This window comes from Aquarana catesbeiana, linkage group LG08 (genome assembly GCF_042186555.1).
Source record: "Aquarana catesbeiana isolate 2022-GZ linkage group LG08, ASM4218655v1, whole genome shotgun sequence".
Lineage (NCBI taxonomy): Eukaryota > Metazoa > Chordata > Amphibia > Anura > Ranidae > Aquarana > Aquarana catesbeiana.
In genome coordinates this window covers 207,660,640-207,683,322 of record NC_133331.1, presented here as the reverse complement: position 1 = coordinate 207,683,322, position 22,683 = coordinate 207,660,640, and the positions used below count along the sequence as shown (strand labels likewise).

The window sequence follows — 22,683 nt, the reverse complement described above, 5'->3', positions numbered from 1 at the left end:
GTTGATGAGGACAAGGGCCTCATCCCCACAACCCTGGCCGGTGGTTGTGGGGGTCTGCGGGCTGGGGGCTTATCGGAATCTGGAAGCCCCCTTTAACAAGGGGACCCCCAGATCCCGGCCCCCCCCTGTGTGAAATGGTAAGGGGGTACAAAAGTACCCCTACCATTTCACTAAAAAACTGTCAAAAATGTTAAAAATGACAAGAGACAGTTTTTGACAATTCCTTTATTTAAATACTTCTTCTTTCTTCTATCTTCCTTCATCTTCTGGTTCTTCTGGTTCTTCTGGCTCTTCTGGTTCTTCCTCCGGCGTTCTCGTCCAGCATCTCCTCCACGGCGTCTTCTATCTTCTTCTCCTCGGGCCGCTCCGCGCCCATGGCATGGGGGGAGGCTCCCGCTCTTCTCTTCTTCTTCATCTTCATCTTCTTCTCTTCTTCTCTTCTTCATTTTCTTCTCCGGGCCGCTCCCCATCCATGCTGGCATGAAGGGAGGCTCCCGCTGTGTGACGGCACTCCTCGTCTGACAGTTCTTAAATAACGGGGGGCGGGGCCACCCGGTGACCCCGCCCCCCTCTGACGCACGGGACATGACGGGACTTCCCTGTGGCATTCCCCGTGACGTCACAGGGAAGTCCCGTCAAGTCACCGTGCGTCAGAGGGGGGCGGGGTCACCGGGTGGCCCCGCCCCCCGTTATTTAAGAACTGTCAGACGAGGAGCGCCGTCACACAGCGGGAGCCTCCCACCATGCTAGCATGTGTGAGGAGCGGCCCGGAGAAGAAAATGAAGAAGAGAAGAAGATGAAGAAGAAGAGAAGAGCGGGAGCCTCCCCCCATGCCATGGGTGCGGAGCGGCCCGAGGAGAAGAAGATAGAAGACGCCGCGGAGGAGATGCTGGACGAGAACGCCGGAGGAAGAGCCAGAAGAGCCAGAAGAACCAGAAGAACCAGAAGATGAAGGAAGATAGAAGAAAGAAGAAGTATTTAAATAAAGGAATTGTCAAAAACTGTCTCTTGTCATTTTTAACATTTTTGACAGTTTTTTTAGTGAAATGGTAGGGGTACTTTTGTACCCCCTTACCATTTCACATAGGGGGGGGGGCCAGGATCTGGGGGTCCCCTTGTTAAAGGGGGCTTCCAGATTCCAATAAGCCCCCCGCCCGCAGACCCCCACAACCACCGGCCAGGGTTGTGGGGATGAGGCCCTTGTCCTCATCAACATGGGGACAAGGTGTTTTGGGGGGCTACCCCAAAGCACCCTCCCAATGTTGAGGGCATGTGGCCTGGTACGGTTCAGGAGGGGGGGGCCGCACTCTCGTCCCCCCCTCTTTTCCTGCGGCCTGCCAGGTTGCGTGCTCGGATAAGGGTCTGGTATGGATTTTTGGGGGGACCCCACGCCTTTTTTTTTTTTTTTTGGCGCGGGGTTCCCCTTAAAATCCATACCAGACCTGAAGGGTCTGCTATGGAATTTAGGGGGAACCCCACGTCATTTTTTTTTTTTTTAATTTTGGCCGGGGTTCCCCTTTGGGGAATTCCCATGCCGTTTTTATCAATGAACTTCTATGTGTATTGTCGGCAATGCAATAGCCGCGGGTAGTTTTAAATGAGTTTTTTCCTTCAAAATGTCATTTTGCTGTCAGACTGTTCTAAACACAGGAAACATGCGCCCCGTTACAGGCATACTATAGACACCCCCCAGGTACGAAATTTAAAGGGATATTACACTTTTATTGTTTGACTTTAAGCATTATTAAAATCACTGCTCCTGAAAAAACGCCGTTTTTTAAAACTTTTTTTTGCATTGATCCATGTCCCCTGGGGCAGGACCTGGGTCCCAAACACTTTTTATGACAATAACTTGCATATTAGCCTTTAAAATTAGCACTTTTGATTTCTCCCATAGACTTTTAAAGGGTGTTCCGGGGCATTCGAATTTGCCGCGAACACCCCAAATTGTTCGCTGTTCGGCGAACTTGCGAACAGCCAATGTTCGAGTCGAACATGAGTTCGACTCGAACTCGAAGCTCATCCCTAATCCCCAATAGTTTAGGGTTCCCAAAAATGCAGCATTAGTGGAATCAGCCCAGATACCTGCTAGCACTTGCGTTTAGCCCCTCCGCTCAGCCCAGCCCAGCCCACCCAAGTGCGGTATCAATCAATCACTGTCACTTACAAAAACACAATATACATAACTGCAGCATTCACAGAGTCAAGCCTGATCCCTGCGAATGCTAACAGTTTTTTTGGTAGTGTTTGAATCAGTCGCTGTCAGGAGCTCTTTTTCCTGTGAGTCTCACTACTGTACCAGTAAATTTAGAGACCAAAATGTCAAATCGAAGGTACAGTAGTGAAGAGGCCTACATGTTTCTGAGCATGACAGATAGTAAAGAGGAAGTCACCCATCTGTCAGATTCAGGCTCAGAATACGATCCTGTAGACAGCAGCGGCACCCTGAGAGATAGCTCTGACGACAGAGTTGTGGTCCCTGCCAAGGTCAGGCGTACCCGACCCCATTCTTCTGCTGTTGTTGAGGTGCAAGAACTGCAGGGTTCTCGTATGGAGCAGAGAGCTAGTACTAGTGCTGCTCATCCTTCTGGTGAACTGACAAGCACCAGGGCCCTAGTACACCCTGGCCATAGTCAAACCAGCACTGCAGTATCACGTGGTGACGTGGCGAGTCCCATAAGTGCAGTTAAAGCTGGTAAAGGTGGCTAGCACAACTAGTGTCCCGCAGCCACCAAGAAGACAAATACAGGCCCGTCGAGCCCATAGTGACCTTACCGCTGCATTTGCCAATCCTAATTGGGAGCCCATCACTTCTGCAGCACCCGTACTTCCCCTATTCACTGGCCAACCCAGAATTCAGGTGGAAACAGTTGATTTTACGTCACTTGATTTTTATTCACTGTTTTTCACGGAAGATCTCTATAGATCGATTGTGGACCAAAACAATTTGTATGCTGGTCAATTCATCGCCGATAATCCCCATTTGATCCTTGCCAGAGAATGGAAACCTATTACGGTTTCTGAATTTAAGACCTTTCTGGGCCTATCCCTCCTCATGGGCATAACTAAAGAAGAGTGAGTTGTGGTCATATTGGTCCACTGACCCAATTCACCATATGCCTGTGTTCTCTGCCTCCATGGCCAGGGCATGATATGAGCAGATCTTGCGGTTCATGCATTTCAGTGATAATGAACTCTGTCGTCCTAGGGGTGACCCTGAATACAATCGGTTCTACAAAATTCGTAAGCCACTTCAACCAACAGTTTGCAGCCTTGTTTACTCCTGATCAAGTTGTCTGCATTGATGAGTCCCTGATTAAGTTTTCTGGCCGCTTGTCTTTCAAACAGTATCTTCTCAGCAAGTATGCCAGATATGGGGTCAAGATGTATAAGCTCTGTGACAGGGCCACAGGCTATACATATAGTTCTATGGTTTACAAGGGAAGAGATAGTCACGTAGAGCCAGAGATCTGTCCAGACTACATAGGGAGTGCTGGTAAGATTGTGTGGGACTTGGTGTCTCCCTTATTCGGAAAGGGTACTACTTGTATGTGGACAATTATTACATGAGCGCGCCACTTTTTAGTCACTTGTTTGATCATGGAATTGGCACATGTGGCACCGTGCAATCTAATTGCCGGGGCTTACCCCAGCAGCTTGTAGATTCCCATCTTAGGCTGGGAGAGAGAGCCTGCTTAAAGTGTAATAATTTGCTCGCTGTGAAGTGGAGGGATAATCATAATTTTTCGTTCTGTCATCCCTTCACACAGACACAACGGTCCAAATTCCTACGGCGACTGGTGTTGTGGAGAAACCCTTCTGTGTCCACGAATATAACCTTAATATGGGAGGGGTGGACCTCAACGACCAGTTGTTGGCACCATACCTAGTTGCCCATAAGACCAGGTGCTGGTACAAAAAAGTGTCTGTATTCTTATTTCAATTGGCTCTGCTGAATGCTTATGTGCTATACAAAGCATCAGGACGAAATGGATCCTTCCTTAAATTCCAGGAAGAGATCATCACAGCCCTTCTGTTTCCAGGCGGTGCTGTGGCCCAACTTCCCAATCCAAATGCAGTGAGCCAGCTGCATGAGAGGCATTTTCCGTATGTCCTCCCTGGTACCCCTACCCATCGTGCCCCCCAAAGAAAATGTTGTGTCTGTAAGAAAGTGCGGATATAGGCTTGACACCTGCTATTATTGTCCCTCCTGTCCTGACCATCCTGGTCTTTGCATTGGTGAATGTTTTGAAGGCCACCACACACTAGTGGAGTTTTAGCGTAGGGTACAGCACTGCACAAACTAGGACACACTTTCACAGGTCTCCAAAGATGCCATCGCATTTTGAGAGACCCGAACCTGGAACCGGACCAGTACAACCGTTACAGTTACAAATATATATATATATATATATATATATATATATATATATATATATATATATATATATATATTATACTGTATATATAAAATAAAAAAAATAAAAAAATAGTTGTCATTTTATTGTTCTCTCTCTCTCCCTCTATTCTCTCTCTATTGTTCTGCTCTTTTTACTGTATTCTACAATGCAATGTTTTATTGTTACTCATGTTTGCTTTTCAGGTATGTAATTCTTTTATACTTTACTGTTTGGGCTGAGGGGCGATTTTCCCCTAACATTAGGGGCGGATTGCCCCCATGCTTCGGCATATAAATTTTAGGCACAGATTGCGTTAAAAAATGTTTTATTTTTACTATGTTTATTGTATTTGCTTTGCAAGTATGGTATGTCTTATAGTTATACCGTAATGTTACTTTGTTTTATTGTTTAACCATAATTTGCTTAGCAGGTACGCCATTTAGCTGCAGCACTGATTTATATATCTTGACAGCAATAGCATTTGCTCCCATGATACATAAATCAGCGACTCCAGTGCTGTAGGAGGTGATTTCACCACCACAGTTAAAAAAAAAAAATAGTGCATGTATGCCCATCATTAGAAGTGGGTGGATGAAGGGCAGTATTCTAAAGGTGGGCATACCCACCGATCTCTTTTTTTTGTTCAGCCCACAGGCTGCATGAAAAAAAGAACATTAAAATGTATGCCCAACAAGGACCAGCAACGTACTGGTATGTTGCTGCACTTTGAGTGGTTATACCAGAATGATGCCTGCAGGTTTAGGCATTATCTTGGTATCATTCTTTTCAGCCAGCGGTCAGCTTTCATGTAAAAGCAATCCTAGTGGCTAATTCACCTTTAGACTGCTTTTATAAGCAGTGGGAGGGAACGTCCCGCCCCTCCCACCGTCTTCCATGGTTTTCTCGGGCTCTCCTGTCCTAACAGGGAACCCGATAATGCAGCCGGTGGTTCCGCCAGCTGACCATAGAGCTGATCAGAGACCAGAATGGCTCCAATCATCTCTATGGCCTAAGAAACCGGAAGCTACGAGCATTTCATGACTTCGCGGTTTCGCCGGATATAAACAGCGCCATTGGGAAATTGGCAAAGCATTTCATCACACCGATCTTGGTGTGGTCAGATGCTTTGAGGGCAGAGGAGAGATCTAGGGTCTAATAGACCCCATTTTTTTTCAAAAAAGAGTACCTGTCACTACCTATTGCTATCATAGGGGATATTTACATTCCCTGAGATAACCATAAAAATTATAAAAAAAAAAAAAAAAATGAAAGGAACAGTTTAAAAATAAAATAAAAAAAGCGAAATAAATAATAATAATAAAAAAAACACCCCTGTCCCCCCATGCTCACGCGCAAAGACGAATGCAAGCTTCGTTCTGGTGTTATATGTAAATAGCAATTCCACCATACATGTGAGGTATCACCGTGAAGGTCAGATCGAGGGCAGTAATTTTAGTAGTAGACCTCTTCTGTAAATCCAAAATGGTAACCTTTAAAGGCTTTTAAATGCTTTTAAAAATGTATGTAGTTTGTCGCCGCTGCAGGTTTGTGCGCAATTTTAAAGTGTTTGGTATCCATGTACTTGACGTAAGATCATCTTTTTTATTTCATCAAACATTTGGGCAATATAGTGTGTTTTAGTGCATTAGAATTAAAAAAGTGTGTTTTTTCCAAAAAAAATTGCGTTAGAAAAATCGCTGTGCAAATACTGTGTGAAAAAAAATTGCAACCCACATTTTAATCTGTAGGGCCTTTGATTTAAAAAAAAATATATAATGTTTGGGGGTTCAAAGTTATTTTCTTGCGAAAAAATTATATTTTTTCATGTAAACAAAAAGTGTCAGAAAGGGCTTTGTCTTCAAGTGGTTAGAATAATGGGTAATAAGTGACATAAGCTTCGAAATGTTGTGCATAAAATGCCAGGACAATTCAAAACCAAATCGCCCCTTTTTGGAAAGTAGACACCCCAAGCTATTTGCTGATAGGCCTGTTGAGTCTATGGAATATTTTACATTTTGCCACAAGTTGCTGGAAATTTTTTATTTTTTATTTTTTTACACAAATTTGCCACTTAATGATACATTGTTCAAACATGGCATGGTTATATGTGGAATTACACCCCAAAATACATTCTGCTGCTTATCCTGAGTACTGTGATACCTCATGTCTGAGACTTTTTGGGAGCCTAGCCGCGTACAGGACCCGAAAATGAAGCACCGCCTTCAGAATTACTAAGGGTGTAAATTTTTGATTTCACTCCTCCCTACCTATCACAGTTTTGAAGGCCATAAAATGCCAAGATAGCACAACACTTCCCAAATTACCCCATTTTGGAAAATAGACACCCCAAGCTATTTGATGAGAGGCATGTTGAGTCCATGGAATATTTTATATTTTGCCACAAGTTGCAGGAAAATTACATTTTTTTTTAAATTTTTGTTTTACACAAAGTTGTCACTAAATGATATATATTTCTATACTTTTTCCGCAACGCCCCCTCCCATATACCCAAATCTTTTTTCAGACGTCTAGAAGGGATCTTGACTTCTTTAATTTGGGCTTGGAGGCCCCCTAGAGTGGCAAAGCGGGTGCTACTACTGGGCTGCCGTACTGGTTATGGTTATAAGCGTAAAATTTTGATTTTACTCCTCATTACCTGTCACAGTTACGGAGGCCCTGAAATGTCCAGATAGCACAAAAGCCCTCTAAATGACCCCATTTTGGAAAGTAGACACCCCAAGGTATTTGCTAAGAGGCATGGTGAGTATTTTGCAGATCTCATTTATTTTTGAAAATGAAGAAAGAAAAAAATGTTTTTTTTCTTTTTTCAAATTTCAAAACTTTGACAAAAAGCAAGATCTGCAAAATACTCAACATGCCTCTCATCAAATAGCTTGAAGTGTCTTCTTTCCAAAATGGGGTCATTTGGGGGGGTTGTGTAATCTTGTCATTTCATCGCCGAAACTGTGATAGGTAGTGAGGAAGGGAAATCACCATTTTACGCCCTTAGAAAGCCTGAGAAGCAGCAGAATGTATTTTGGGTGTAATTTCACATAAGTCCATGGCATGTTTGAACAATAGATCATTTAGTGACAACTTTGTGAAAAAAAATAAAAAATAATTGTCATTTCCCTGCAACTTGTGGCAAAATATAAAATATTCCATGGACTCAACATGCCTATCAGCAAATAGCTTGGGGTGTCTACTTTCCAAAATAGGGTCATTGGGGGGGGGGGTGCTATCTTGGCATTTAATGGCCTTTAAAAAACTGAAACTGTGATAGGTAGTGAGGAGTAAAATAAAAAATTTACACCCTTAGAAATACTGAAAGTGGTGGTTGGTTTTCGGGGTCCTGTACGCAGCTAGGCTCCCAAAAAGTCTCACATATGTGGTATCCCCGTACTCAGGAGAAGCAGCAGAATGTATCTTGGGGTGTAATTCCACATATAACCATGGCACGTGTGAGCAATATATCATTTAGTGACAACTTTGTGTAATTTTTTTTTTTCATTTTTAAATCACTTGAGACAAAAAAATAAAATATTCAATGGGCTCAATATGCCTCTCGGCAATTTTCTTGGGGTGTCTACTTTCCAAAATGGAGTCATTTGGGGGGGGGGGGGTTGTACTGCCCTGCCATTTTAGCACCTCAAGGAATGAGATAGGCAGTCATAAACTAAAAACTGTGTAAATTCCAGAAAATTTACCCTAGTTTGTAGACACTATAACTTTTGCACAAGCCAATAAATATACGCTTATTGACATTTTTTTTACTAAAGACATGTGGCTGAATACATTTTGGCCCAAATGTGTGACTATAATTGAGTTTATTGATTTTTTTTTTTAATAACAAAAAGTAGAAAATATAATTTTTTTCAAAATGTTTGGTCTTTTTCTGTATATATCGCAAAAAATAAAAATAGCAGAAGCAATCAAATACCATCAAAAGAAAGCTCTATTTGTGGGAAAAAAAGGATGCAAATTTTGTACAGCATTGCATGAACACGCAATTACCAGTTAAAGCAGCACAGTGCCAAATTGTAAAAAGTGCTCTGGTCATTGAGCAGTCAAATCCTCCGGGGCTGAAGTAGTTAACCCAAAAAAAAAAATGCTGCTCCTGTCCCTTTAATGTGCAAGCTGCAGCTTGGTGCTTTTGCTTTTTGCATTACTTCTCTGTATCTCTTACAATACCTTTTTGATCCTTCCGGCTCCTGTCTTCCCCCTCTCAGAACAGACCACGATTATCATGGCTGCTGAGCCAAGATACCGTGGTCTAAATGTGTGTCTGCGTCAACCGCAGGTCTCCTCTCTCCTCTCTGCCTGTTTTCAGCTCCCCCTCCTCCCCCTCCCTCTTCCTGTCAACATGTAGTCTGGAGTGAGAAAGCTGATCTCCTACACTCCCAGCCACGCCCCTCTCCGCCCCTCTCCGCCCCTCTCCTCCCCCTCCCCTCTCCTCTTGTACACACTGCATTGTTGGCCACAAGGAGGAAGATAAGAGATTCCTCTTCTGACGTATCTTGCATATCTTGCATCTGTGTACCTGATTAATTGGGGGCAATTGGGTTAACAACCACTTTAATTGATACATTCCTTTATCATCTGTTCTAAAGAAGCACTAGGGCTAAATAAAACCTGACCCTGATCACTTTTTGATTTTTAGAGTAAAAATCTGTCTCATCTAAACTGATAAACCTGCCCCATAGATGTGCAAACCTGTCTCAACTGGTTGTTCAGAAACACAATTGCACTGGTTACAAATATAAATAAATAAAACTATCATGTAGATTATACTACCTGAGAGGAATCCTGGTTTGCATCCAAAAGTCTCTCTAATTTGCTTAATAACTGTCTCATTCAGGTGAATACGGTGCAATACGATTCCAAACAGTATGTAGATCATAGATGTATATTCTTCACGTAATTCATGTTCAAGTACTTCAAGTAACTCCTTGTTTTACAGTTGCAAGCCAATCACTACATTAGCCCCCTTTATATTTAATCACTTCTATTGGTTTTCATGAATTACCTGGGCTTCCTTTCTCTCCTTTTTGCCCTTGTCCTCCTGGCAAACCAACTCCCTTTTCACCTTTCTCCCCTTTATTTCCAGTCGGTCCTAAGGAAAGAAATATTATACAAAAGATTTAAGATGTCATGGTAAACAAGTAACAGTAATAACTACATTGTTCAACTATTATGTCTATAATATAAACACATGAAGATTCTAATTCTGGGCAATTCAATCTTTAAGCATACTGTATCTATACTCCAACAAAGTACTGGTGCTTAGATGGCTGAATTGGAGGTATTTTTTCAACATGTGTTCCTTTATTTTATCCAAGTAATGCTTTGAATAACTTTTTTGCAAAACTCACTCCACTGTATCTATGGAGGATGTTTGTCACCCAGGCTAAACTTCAAACATGTTTTTTTCTCTTTATCTACATTACAGTAGTGTAAGGAGGATTATCATTTTACAGAAGGAAGAAAACACTGTTTGTACTTTTAGTTCAGCTAATAGAAGTGAATAGGACACTGCATTTTCGGCAAGATCAATATGTATCTTCTGCACGAACGAAAAAATCCAGATAGCTGCACTCCAAAAAAATATCTTTATTGTATAAAAACAGTCCATACAGCAAACGGAGTCACAGAATAAAATAGCTAACACGTTTCCAGCCCCTTTACTGATGCTTAATCATAGCTAATAACTAGTTACTGACCGGCTGCGGCAAGTTGGCTTTCCTGCGCAAATCGCTGTCATTGTACATCGGGCGCGCGACTGCCTAGGGGGGCCTACCTACACCGATCAGATTCGCTTCTGAAGCGATCAGTCTCCAGGCCCAGGCCAATGATTTCTGGCCTGGACCTAGTGACCGGTTCTGGCGAATGAGACTGTCCTCTGCCTGTGTAATGTAAACACAGGCAGAGGAAGTGATGTCACCTCCCCTTGTGGAATCCTTTTTAGTTCCAGAGATAGGAGAGAGGACATCTAACAGTGAATTGCACCAACAATACACTGACGCAGTACACGTAGGCACACTAACTCCTTCATTCCCTGTCACAGTGTCACCAAGTGCAGTTTTCAGATTTATCACTGTACTGGTGTCACTTGTGACACTAATCAGCATTAGGGCAGTTAGTAATAGGCCTAGGTAGGTCTAGGGTACCCCCCATTAACCTCCTAATAAAGGTTTAACTCCTTGATCACCTCCCCCAGTCAACCCTTTCATCCCCTGTCACCAGTGTCACTAATATAGTGTACAGATCTCTTTTCTAATCACTGCATTTAATCTCATGGGTGACGCTAGTTAGCCAGTTAGTTGCTGTCACCGCCAGGTTTTTATAGTGTCAGGGTACCCGCCATATATTACCAAATAAAGATTTAACCCCCTGATTGCCCCCCAGTTTAGGTTTGAGTGTCAGTTAGGGTCAGCATCAATCTCAGGCAGTGTCAGATTAGTATGAAAAAAGAAACTGCACTAGGATAAATGAAGACAAATAACCACATATACCTAATCCCAAAAGGTATCTATAGAATTGTATGTGAAAATTAATGAAGCAGTGATTCTCCTGCACAACATCAATACAGTGAACGAAATAGAAAAAATATAGAATTGCGCTAAACATATAAAAAAATAAATAAATAGAATAAGTGCAAACTGACACAGTAACTCAATCATTGGAAAATAATCAAATGTCTATATATGTGCAACCTTGTGTATTTATGGGCAAGAATCTTGAATGTCAAATACACCGTCACACATAAGACAACAAAAATTGGCCAACGATGATAGGCTCAACTGAACCAGTTGGCTAAGGGGGTGACATAACAATGCAAAAGGGTGTCCAAGAACACCCGTGAATCTTAAAAACTTAGAAGGTGAAAGTATTGTCCATCCATAAATGTGAAATCTTCAATGTAAAATGAAGGAATTGTGCAGAATCCACCACCGTTGTGTAGAGAGTTACTGCTTACCGGAAGCCCATGATCCCCCACTACAGAGGATCAAGGGAAGCCTGTAATAATAAATACCCTCCAGGGCATATCAGATGTAGCCAGTACCCTTCAACTCGTCAGTGGTGATAGTATGGTCTCCAAAGACGCCTAACAGAACCATTATTCCTCAGATCGCTTCATTCCTTTCCCAGCCCATGGGTGGATGTGCATGGCATGTAAAATATAAGCGCTCCAATAGTGTAAAAACTTCAAGATTTGTTGAATAATAAAAACAGTACATGCCCCTGGACGACGTAATTCTATTACGAAACGCGTATGAAGAAGCGACGCGCTGACATCACCTCGTGTCGTTGTGTATGATTCCAGAGGAGTTTTTTCTGATTCCTAAATGTAAGTTTGATACTATTTGAACACAACACGCATAACTGCAGCATTCGCAGAGTCACGTCTAATCCCTGCAAACACTAACAGTTAATTTTTTTGGTAGCGATTGAAGCAGTCGCTGACAATCAGGTGTTCTTTTGCCTGAGTTTCACTAGTTGTACCAGTACATTTAGAGGCCAAAATGTCCAAACAGAGATACACTAGTGAAGAGGCCTACACTTTGCTGAGCATGACAGGTGAGAGTGAAGGGTAGCTGCCTCAATGTCAGATTCAGGCTCAGTATATGAACCTGTAGACAGCAGCGGCACCCTGACAGATAGCTTTGATGATGGAGTAGTGGTCCCCACTAAGGTCAAGCGTACCCGACCCCGTTCTTCTGTTGTTGAGGTGCAAGAACCGCAGGGCTCTCGTATAGGGAGCAGAGAGTCAGTACTAGTGCTGCTCATCCTTCTGGTGAACTGGCAAGCACCAGCAGCCTAGTACATCCTGGTCATAGTCAAACCAGCACTGCAGCAACACGTGGTCACGTAGCGAGTCCCATAATTGCAGTTCAAATTGGTGCGGCGGCTAGCACAAGTAATGCCCCACAGCCACCAAGAGTTCGTACACAGGCCTGTAGAGCCCATAGTGCCCTTCCCGCTGCATTTGCCAATCCTAATTGGGAGCCCACCACTTCTGCAGACCCTAATCTAGAATGTTTACAGTTAAAATAAAAGTGCAAAAAAAAAACCACAAAAAAGACAAAAATATTTTTTATTCTCTCTCTATTGCTCTTTCTCTATTGTTACTGTATTTTATTTTATTGTATTTGCTTTGCAGGTATGCTATGTCTTACTGTTATACTGTAATGTTACTTTGTTTTATTGTTAACCATTTGCTTTTGCTTTGCAGGTACACCATTCAGCTGCAGCACGGGTTTATTTATTCTGACAGCGTTTGCTCTCATGATACGTAAAGCCGTGACTCCAGCACTGTAGAAGGGGATTTCACCACCACCGTTTAAAAAAAGAGCATATGCCGAAGCAGGGGGGCGGGGGTGGAGGGGCGATTTTTTGGCACAAATGTTTAAGAGTTAATGTTTTATTGTTACCATTGTTTGCTTTTCAGGTATGCCATTCAGCTGCAGCACTGATTTATTTATCTTGACAGCAACAGCATCTGCTCCCAGGATACGTAAATCAGCGACTCCAGCCCTGTAGGAGGTGATTTCACCACCACAGTTAAAAAAAAAAAATGGTGCATGTATGCCCATCATTAGAAGTAGGTGGATGCAGAGTGGTATTCTAATGGTGGGCATACCCACCGATCAATCTCCTTTTTTCGTTAAGCCCGCAGGCTGCATAAAAAAAAAAGAACATTACAATATATGCCTAACAAGGACCAGCAACGTACTGGTATGTTGCTGGACTTTGAGTGTTTATACCAGAATGATGCCTGCCGGTTTAGGTATCAATCTTTTCAGCCAGCGGACAGCTTTCATGTAAAAGCAATCCTTTTACAAGCAGTGGGAGGGAACAACCCCCCCTCCCTCCCGCCATCTTCCATTGTTTTCTCTGGCACTCCTGTCTCACCTGGGAACCTGAGAATGCAGCCGGTGGTTCCACCAGCTGACTATACAGCAGACCAGAACAGCTCCAATCATCTCTATGGCCTGAGGCTCGATTCACACCTATGCATGTTGCTTTTGAGCGTTTTTGGAGTTTTTTTTTATGCTTGCCACGTTTTTGAGCAGCGTTTTTGTAGCGTTTTTGCGGCATTTTGCGTTTTTTTTTTTTTTTTTTTACAGTTTTTTTTTTACTGTATACAGTCAAAAAAAAATAGCAAAAACGCATCAAAAACGCATGAAAAACGCTGCAAAAATGGTGCACTTGCGTTTTTGATGCTGGTCCATTGAATTCTATTACATGCAAAACGCTGCATTTTGCATGAAAAAAAGTGCCTGACCCTTTCCAAAAATGCAGAGGTACAAAAAGGCATTGATGTGAACATGTTCCATAGGAACCTATGTTAAAAAATTCCCATGCTTTTCTGCAAAATGCATCAAAAAACGCGCTAGTGTGAATGGAGCCTTAGGCTCCATTCACACCTATGCATGTTGCTTTTGAGCGTTTTTGGAGTTTTTTTTTACATGCTTGCCACGTTTTTGAGCAGCGTTTTTGTAGCGTTTTTGCGGCGTTTTTGCCGCGTTTTGCGTTTTTTTTTTTTTGACAGTTTTTAAAAAAAAAAAAAAAAAAAACGGCAAAAACGCATCAAAAACACTGTAAAAACGCTGCACTTGCGTTTTTGATGCTTGTCCATTGAATTCCATTACATGCAAAACGCTGCATTTTGCATGGAAAAAAGTCCCTGACCAAAAAATGCAGAGATACAAAAAGGCATTGATGTGAACGTGTTCCATAGGAACCCATGTTAAAAAATTCCCATGCATGTCTGCAAAATGCAAAAAATCAAAAAACGCGCTAGTGTGAATGGAGCCTAAGAAACTGGAAGCTACGAGCATTTCATGACTTTTGCGCTGGATATAAACAGCACCATTGGGAAATTTGAAAAGCAATTTATCACACTGATCTTGGTGTTATCAGATGCTTTGAGGGCAGAGTCTCAGTCTAATAGCCCCAATTTTTCAAAAAAGAGTACCCGTCGCTACCTATTGCTATCATAGGGGATATTTACATTCCCTGTGATGACATTAAAAAATGATAAAAAATCAATAAATAAAAGGAACAGTTTAAAAATAAAATAAAAAAGCAAAATAAATAATGAAACAAAAATCACCCCTGTCCCCCCGTGCTCACGCGCAAAGGCGAACGCAAGCATCGGTCTCGTGTCATATGTAAACAGCAATTGCACCATGCATGTGAGGTATCACCGCGAACGTCAGATTGAGGGCAGTAATTCTAGCAGTAGACCTAATCTGTAAATCTAAAGTGGTAACCTGTAAAGGCTTTTAAAGGCTTTTAAAAATGTATGTAGTTTGTCACTGCTGCAAGTTTGTACGTTTGTGCGCAATTTTAAAGTATGTCGTGTTTGGTATCTATGTACTTGGCATAAAATCATCTTTTATATTTTACCAAACACTTGGGCAATATAGTGTGTTTTAGTGCACTAAAATTTTAAAAAGTGTGGAAAAGGCATTTTCCCTCTTCAGCAAGTAAAATGCATGCTCAATCGGATTCAGGTTAGGTGATTGACTTGGCCATTGCATAACATTCCACTTCTTTCCCTTAAAAAACTCTTTGGTTGCTTTCGCTGTATGCTTCGGGTCATTGTCCATCTGTGAAGCACCATCCAATGAAGCATTTTGCTGAATATGAGCAGATAATATTGCCCGAAACACTTCAGAATTCATCCTGCTGCTTTTGTCAGCAGTCACATCATCAATAAATGCAAACCAGTTCCATTGGCAGCTCTACATGCCCACGCCATGACAATACCACCACCATGCTTCACTGATGAGGTGGTATGCTTTGGATCATAAGCAGTTCCTTTCCTTCTCCATACTCTTCTCTTCCCATCACCCTGGTACAAGTTGATCTTGGTCTCATCTGTCCATAGGATGTTTTTTCCAGAACTGTGAAGGCTTTTTTAGATGTTGTTTGGCAAACTCAAATCTGGCCTTCCTGTTTTTTAGGCTCACAAATGGTTTACATCTTGTGGTGAACCCTCTGTATTCACTCTGGTGAAGTCTTCTCTTGATTGTTGACTTTGACACACATACATCTACCTCCTGGAGAATGTTCTTGATCTGGCCAACTGTTTTGAAGGGTGTTTTCTTCACCAGCGAAAGAATTCTTCGGTCATCCACCACAGTTGTTTTCCGTGGTCTTCCGGGTCTTTTGGTGTTGCTGAGCTCACCGGTGCGTTCTTTCTTTTTAAGGATGTTGCAAACAGTTGATTTGGCCACACCTAATGTTTTTGCTATCTCTCTGATGGTTTTTTTTTTTTTTCAGCCTAATGATGGCTTACTTCACTGATTCTGACAGCTCTTTGGATCTCATATTGAGAGTTGACAGCAACAGATTCCAAATGCAAATAGCACACTTGAAATGAACTCTGGACCTTTTACCTGCTCCTTGTAAATGGGATAATGAGGGAATAACGCACACCTGGCCATGGAACAGCTGAGCAGCCAATTGTCTCATTACTTTTGGTCCCTTAAAAAGTGGGAGGCACATATACAAACTGTTGTAATTCCTACACTGTTCACCTGATTTGGATGTAAATACCCTCAAATTAAAGCTGAAAGTCTTCAGTTAAAGCACATCTTGTTCATTTCATTTCAAATCCATTGTGGTGGTGTATAGAGCCAAAAAGATTGGAATTGTGTCGATGTCCCAATATTTATGGACCTGACTGTATATACTATACGGCCTACCCTATATACTCTGCAGAAAATTGGGCCTTAGGTGTTGGTGGTACCAGAACACTGTAATGTAAATGTATTAGAAAGTGTACAAATGCTGCACTGTATTGTATACTGTGTACACCACCAGAAGTGTAGTAGAAACTGTACACACTGTATTAGATACTGTGTACACTGCCTGAAGTGTACTAGACACAGTACACCATGGAATGCATTGTAGATATGAGCTACACTGAATAAAGAGTGTGTGTGTGTGTGTGTGTGTGTGTGTGTGTGTGTGTGTGTGTGTGTGTGTGTGTGTGTGTGTGTGTGTGTGTGTATATATATATATATATATATATATATATATATATTACACTGTACACACTGTATTAGATACTGTGTACACCGCCTGCACTGTATTAACAGCTGTACACCATGGAATGCACCAGATATAGGCTACACTGAATGCAGAGTATAAATATTTATATATATATATATATATATATATATATATATATATATATATATATATATATATATATATATATATATATATATATATATATATATATATATATATATATATATATATATATATATATATATATATATATATATATATATATATATATATATATATATATATATATACACAGTGGGGACAGAAAGTATTCAGACTTCAAACCCCCGTAAATTTTTCACTCTTTGTTATATTGCAGCCATTTGCTAAAATCATTTAAGTTCATTTTTTTTCCTCATTAATGTACACACAGCACCCCATATTGACAGAAAAACACAGAATTGTTGACATTTTTGCAGATTTATTAAAAAAGAAAAACTGAAATATCACATGGTCCTAAGTATTCAGACCCTTTGCTCAGTATTTAGTAGAAGCACCCTTTTGATCTAATACACCCATGAGTCTTTTTGGGAAAGATGCAACACGTTTTTTACACCTGGATTTGGGGATCCTCTACCATTCCTCCTTGCAGATCCTCTCCAGTTCTGTCAGGTTGGAAATGTTGGTGGACAGCCATTTTTAGGTCTCTCCAGAGATGCTCAATTGGGTTTAACCACTTCCATACAGGGCATTTTCACCCCTTTCCTCCCCAAGCCAATTTTCAGTTTTCAGCGCTGTTGCACTTTGAATAATAATTGCGCGGTCATGCAACACTGTACCCAAATGAAATTTTTATAATTTTTTTCCCCACTAATAAAGCTTTCTTTTGGTGGTATTTGATCACCCCTGTGGTTTTTATTTCTTGCGCTATAAACAAAACAAGAGTGACAAGTTTGAAAAAAACACAATATTTTTTACTTTTTGCTATAATAAATATCCAACTTTTTTCAAAAAAAATGTTTTCCTCAGTTTAGGCCAATACGTATTCTACTACATGTTTTTGGTAGGGCTCTGGCTGGGCCATTCAATAACAGTCACAAAGTTGTTGTGAAGCCACTCCTTCGTTATTTTAGCTGTGTGTTTAAGGTCATTGTCTTGTTGGAAGGTAAACCTTCGGCCCAGTCTGAGGTCCTGAGCACTCTGGAGAAGGTTTTCATCCAGGATATCCCTGTACTTGGCCGCATTCATCTTTCCCTCGATTGCAACCAGTCGTCCTGTTCCTGCAGCTGAAAAACACCCCCACAGCATGATGCTGCCACCACCATGCTTCACTATTGGGACTGTATTGGACAGGTGATGACCAGTGCCTTGTTTTCTCCACACATACCACTTAGAATTAAGGCCAAAAAGTTCTATCTTGGTCTCATCAGACCAGAGAATCTTATTTCTCACCATCTTGGAGTCCTTCAGGTGTTCTTTTAGCAAACTTCATGTGGGCTTACATGTGTCTTGCACTGAAGAGAGGCTTCCGTCGAGTCACTATGCCATAAAGCCCCGACTGGTGGAGGGCTGCAGTGATGGTTGACTTTCTACAACTTTCTCCCATCTCCCGACTACATCTCTGGAGCTCAGCCACAGGCTCTTCTCCCCCTATAGCTCAGTTTAGCCGGACAGCCAGCTCTAGGAAGGGTTCTGGTCGTCCCAAACGTCTTCTATTTAAGGATTATGGAGCCCACTGTGCTCTTAGGAACCTTAAGTGCAGCAGAAAGTTTTTTGTAACCTTGGCCAGATCTGTGCCTTGCCACATTTCTGTCTCTGAGCTCTTCAGGCACTTCCTTTGACCTCGTGATTCTCATTTGCTCTGACATGCACTATGAGCTGTAAGGTCTTATATAGACAGGTGTGTGGCTTTCCTAATCAAGTCCAATCAGTATAATCAAACACAGCTGGACTCAAATGAAGATGTAGAACCATCTCAAGGATGATCAGAAAAAATGGACAGCACCTGAGTTAAATATGAGTGTCACAGCAAAGGGTCTGAATACTTAGGACCATGTGATATTTCAGTTTTTATTTTTTAATAAATCTGCAACAATGTCAACAATTCTGTGTTTTTCTGTCAATATGGGGTGCTGTGTGTACATTAATGAGGAAAAAAAATGAACTTAAATAATTTAGCAAATGACTGCAATATAACAAAGAGTGAAAAATTTAAGGGGGTTTGAATACTTTCCGTCCCCACTGTGTATATGTGTGTATATATGTATATATATATATATATATATATATATATATTAGGATTTTACATACAGCTTACCTGTAAAATCCTTTTCTTGAGAGTACATCACGGGACACAGAGTATTCATTACATAGTGGGTTAGATATCGTCCATCGGTGATTGGACGCTGGTTAACCCCAATTAAGGAGAATTCCTCCCCTATATAACCCCTCCCATATGGGGAGGACCTCAGTTTTGTAGCAAAGCAATAGGTAACCACGTAAAACCCATAGAAGGGCGGGAGCTCTGTGTCCCGTGATGTACTCTCAAGAAAAGGATTTTACAGGTAAGCTGTATTTAAAAATCCTATTTTCTTGATCATACATCATGGGACACAGAGTATCCATTACATAGTGGGATGTCCCAAAGCAATGCTCATTTGAGGGGAGGGAGACACAGATCAGAAAATATAGACCGCAAACGGACCAGAGGAACTAAACTGCAGCCTGCAGTACACTGCGCCCGAAGGCGGTATCCTCTTGCCCTCTTACATCCACCTGATAGAATCTGGTGAATGTATGGACTGAAGACCAAGTCGCAGCCTTACAGATCTGAGCCATGGAGGCCTTGTGATGCACTGCCCAAGAAGCACTAACAGCCCTAGTTGAGTGCGCTTTCACATGAAAAGGAGGAGTCTTCCTCTTTATATCATAAGCCTGAAAAATAACCTGTCTAATACATCTAGAAAGAGTAGATTTCCACGCTGCTTGGCCTTTCTAATGGTCATCTGCCAGAATAAACAATCAGTTTTCCGTATCTGAGCAGTTGCCTGCAGATAGACACTGACTGCTCTAACCACATTAAGAGTGTGCTCTTCCTCCGCGGACTGCGGATCTGGAAAAAAGGATGGTAGGATTACATCTTGATTCAAATGGAATCCTAAAACCACCTTAGGTAAGAAGGAACGATTAGGACGCATAACAATCCTGTCCTTGTGAATAATTAAATATGGCTCTTTACAAGAAAAAGCTGCCAATTCTGATACTCTCCTAGCAGAGGATATGGCTATCAAGAAGACTAATTTTTTAGTCAAAAGTGCTAAAGGAGCCAGGTGCAGTGGCTCAAAGGGTTGTCCCTGTAAAGCTGACAACACCAAATTCAAATCCCATGGGCATACTGGAGGTGTGACTGGTGGATTAAACCGCAGTGCCCCCCGAATAAAGGCCCGGACCAGGGAATTTGAAGCAATTGGCTTCTGAAAAAATACAGACAAAGCCGAAATTTGGACTTTGATAGTGCTCAAAGCTAATCTCATTTCTAGGCCTGACTGAAGAAAGGTCAAGATTCTGCTAATCATATACCTTCTAGGATGCCATCCCCTGGGTTCACACCAGGAAACATATGCCTTCAAGATTTTGTAGTAAATAAGCCTGGAGGCCGGCTTTCTGGCATTGACCAGAATGAAGAGGACTGACTCCGAGAGCCCATGGTCTTTTAAAATGTGGGTTTCAGCAGCCAAGCCATCAAATTTAGACTTCGTAAAGCAGGGTGGCAAATCGGACCCTGTGTGAGCAGATCTGGCCGGAATGGGAGGACCCAGGCCTGCCCACTGCCATCTTTACGATCTCTGCATACCAAGGTCGTCTGGGCCAAGGCGGGGCTACTAAAAGGACCGACCTTGCTTCCCTTTTGTTCCAAGCTGCGAGAATGCTTCTCTGCAGGGGCCTTGAGTGAAACTGGGCAAATGGAACAGCCTCGAAAGTGGCAACCATCTTTTCTAACAGTCTCATACATAGCCAATGGATGGACTCTTTTTGCTTAATACTAAGCAGACTAGAGCTCTTAGGGCCTTGACCTTTGGCTCTGGTAGAAACACCCTGCCTTGAGCGGTGTCTATGATCATGCCTAGATACTCCAACCTTGTTGAAGATTGCAAAGAAGACTTTTCTAGGTTGATTATCCAGCCTAGTCTTTCCAAATGTCTTACTGTCTTGAAGACAGCGCGGTTCAGGTGTGCCACCGATTGCTCTATGAGTAGCAAATCGTCTAGATAAGCTACCACAGTTATGCCCTGTAAAAATTCGAGGAGCTGTAGCGAGACCGAAAGGAAGGGCCACAAACTGGAAATGGCGCTGGTCTACCGCAAACCTTAGATATCTTTGGTGAGCGGGAAAAATCGGCACATGAAGATATGCATCCTTGATATCTATTGATGCCATAAATTCTCCCCCCTGCAGGGTGGAGACCACCGAACGAATTGACTGCATTCGGAAGGATCGAATGTGTAGAAACTAACTCAGATCCTTTAGATCTAGGATGGGTCTGACATCTACATTTGGCCTTGGAACGGTGAAGAGATTCGAGTAGAATCTGAACCCTGATCTTTTGGGTTCATTTCTACTATCACTCCCTGGGATAGTAAGCGATCTAAGGCCAGTAGTAGCGGTTCTCGCTTTACTGGATCTTTGAGAACTCTTGACCTTAGGAAACGAGCTGGTGGAAGCTCTAGGAACTCTATTTTGTAACCTAGAGATACTGAAGAGACCACCCACTTGTCTTGAACCTCTTCCCGCCAGGCTCCTAAAAACTGTAGGAGCCTTCCCCCCACTCTGCCGAGTGGGGGCACCCCTTCACAGGGATGTTTTGGGGCTCTGCTTGGCAGGCTTTCGTCCCCAAGCCTTTTTCTGCCCTTGGGTGTGACCCTGGGCCTTTCCTCTGAAAGTAGATTGGGAAGGCTGTCGCCACTGCTTAGAGCCTGATGTTCCAGGGGAAGGGGAAAGAGACCGTTTGAATGGTGGACGTTTACTCCTCTTAACTGGTAGGAGTGTAGATTTACCACCTGTAATTTTTTGGATAAAATTATGTAGGTCATCCCCAAATAGGGGTTCCGCTTTGAATGGGAAGCCAGCTAAATATCTTTTGCATGAAAGCTCTGCTGCCCAACTTTTAAGCCAAAAGGACCTGCGCATGTGTACCAACAAGAGAAACAAACAAGATGCTTGCTGGGCAGAATCCAGAATTGCATCAATCATAAAACACAGCACCTGTGGAAGGTCTGCATAGTTCTCCACTTCCTCAAGGAACAGGTTAAGCAGATGCTTGGCCTCCTTCCCAGTGAGGAATTGACACAAACCCACAGTTGCGACTGTAGGTTGGACTACAGCGCCAGCCATGGAGAAGGAGGCTTTTAATAAAGTTTCCAGCTTTTTATCAGTATCTTTAAACACCTGAGCATTGTCCAAGGGACAGGTCAGGTTTTTATTCACACAAGAGACAGCCGCATCCACGGATGGGACCTCCCACTTCTTGGTGAAGCTTTCCTCCAGAGGATAAAACATAGAAAACATTTTAGGAGGAGTAAATAGTTTATCGGGATGTCCCCAGTCCTCATACAACAAATTATCCATTAAAGGATGAATTGGAAAGGAAAAGGCAGTCTGTGGGATCCTTCTGACCCCCAGGGAAGAAACAGAGGATGTAGCGGCCTCAGCAGAGGGCATTTTAAATGTGGAATGCACTAGTTCAGTATAATACTGGACCTGCTTCTTGAGTGCTTGAGAGGAAGAAGCTCTCTCCTCTTCCTCTGAATCCTCAGACTGCTCTTGATTCCTATCTCTGGATAGGGATCTCTCCTCATTGTCAGAAGAATCATCTGAAAGAGAAAGTGCAGCAGAGGGAGGGGATCTACCCCTTTTTCTGCTATCTTTTAAGGAAGCTGAAATAAAATTCATAATTCTTCCCTCAAAACCCTCCAATGTAGCCCTAAGGGAATCCTCTGTGACATACGCTGGGGCTATAACATTAGGAGAGGCTGCAAAACCTGACAGGGGCACTGACTCATTCTGTGAGGCTGGCTCCAGTCTTGCAGGGGGGATGGTAATCTGCAGGCATCTTTAGGACCCCTAGACACAGGCAGTGACTTTCTTGTACCTTTGTTACCTCCCCCGAGACCCTCTTACGAGGAGACGTAGTCCCAAGCTACAAAGCAGAGGTACTAGTACATATGCAATCACTGTTGTGCTAAAAGTCTCACAATAT

General features: G+C 42.4%; 1 protein-coding gene across 2 annotated transcripts in view; it reads right to left on the bottom strand.

Moving 5' to 3' along the window:
* LOC141106239 (mannose-binding protein C-like) overlaps positions 1–22,683 on the bottom strand; it is a 188,021-nt gene that overhangs the window by 88,727 nt on the left and 76,611 nt on the right. For both annotated transcript variants that reach the window (XM_073596853.1, XM_073596854.1), the window contains one exon: positions 9,427–9,513. In XM_073596853.1, coding sequence (XP_073452954.1) covers positions 9,427–9,513 — 87 coding nt within the window. The remainder of the gene's footprint in view (positions 1–9,426; positions 9,514–22,683) is intronic.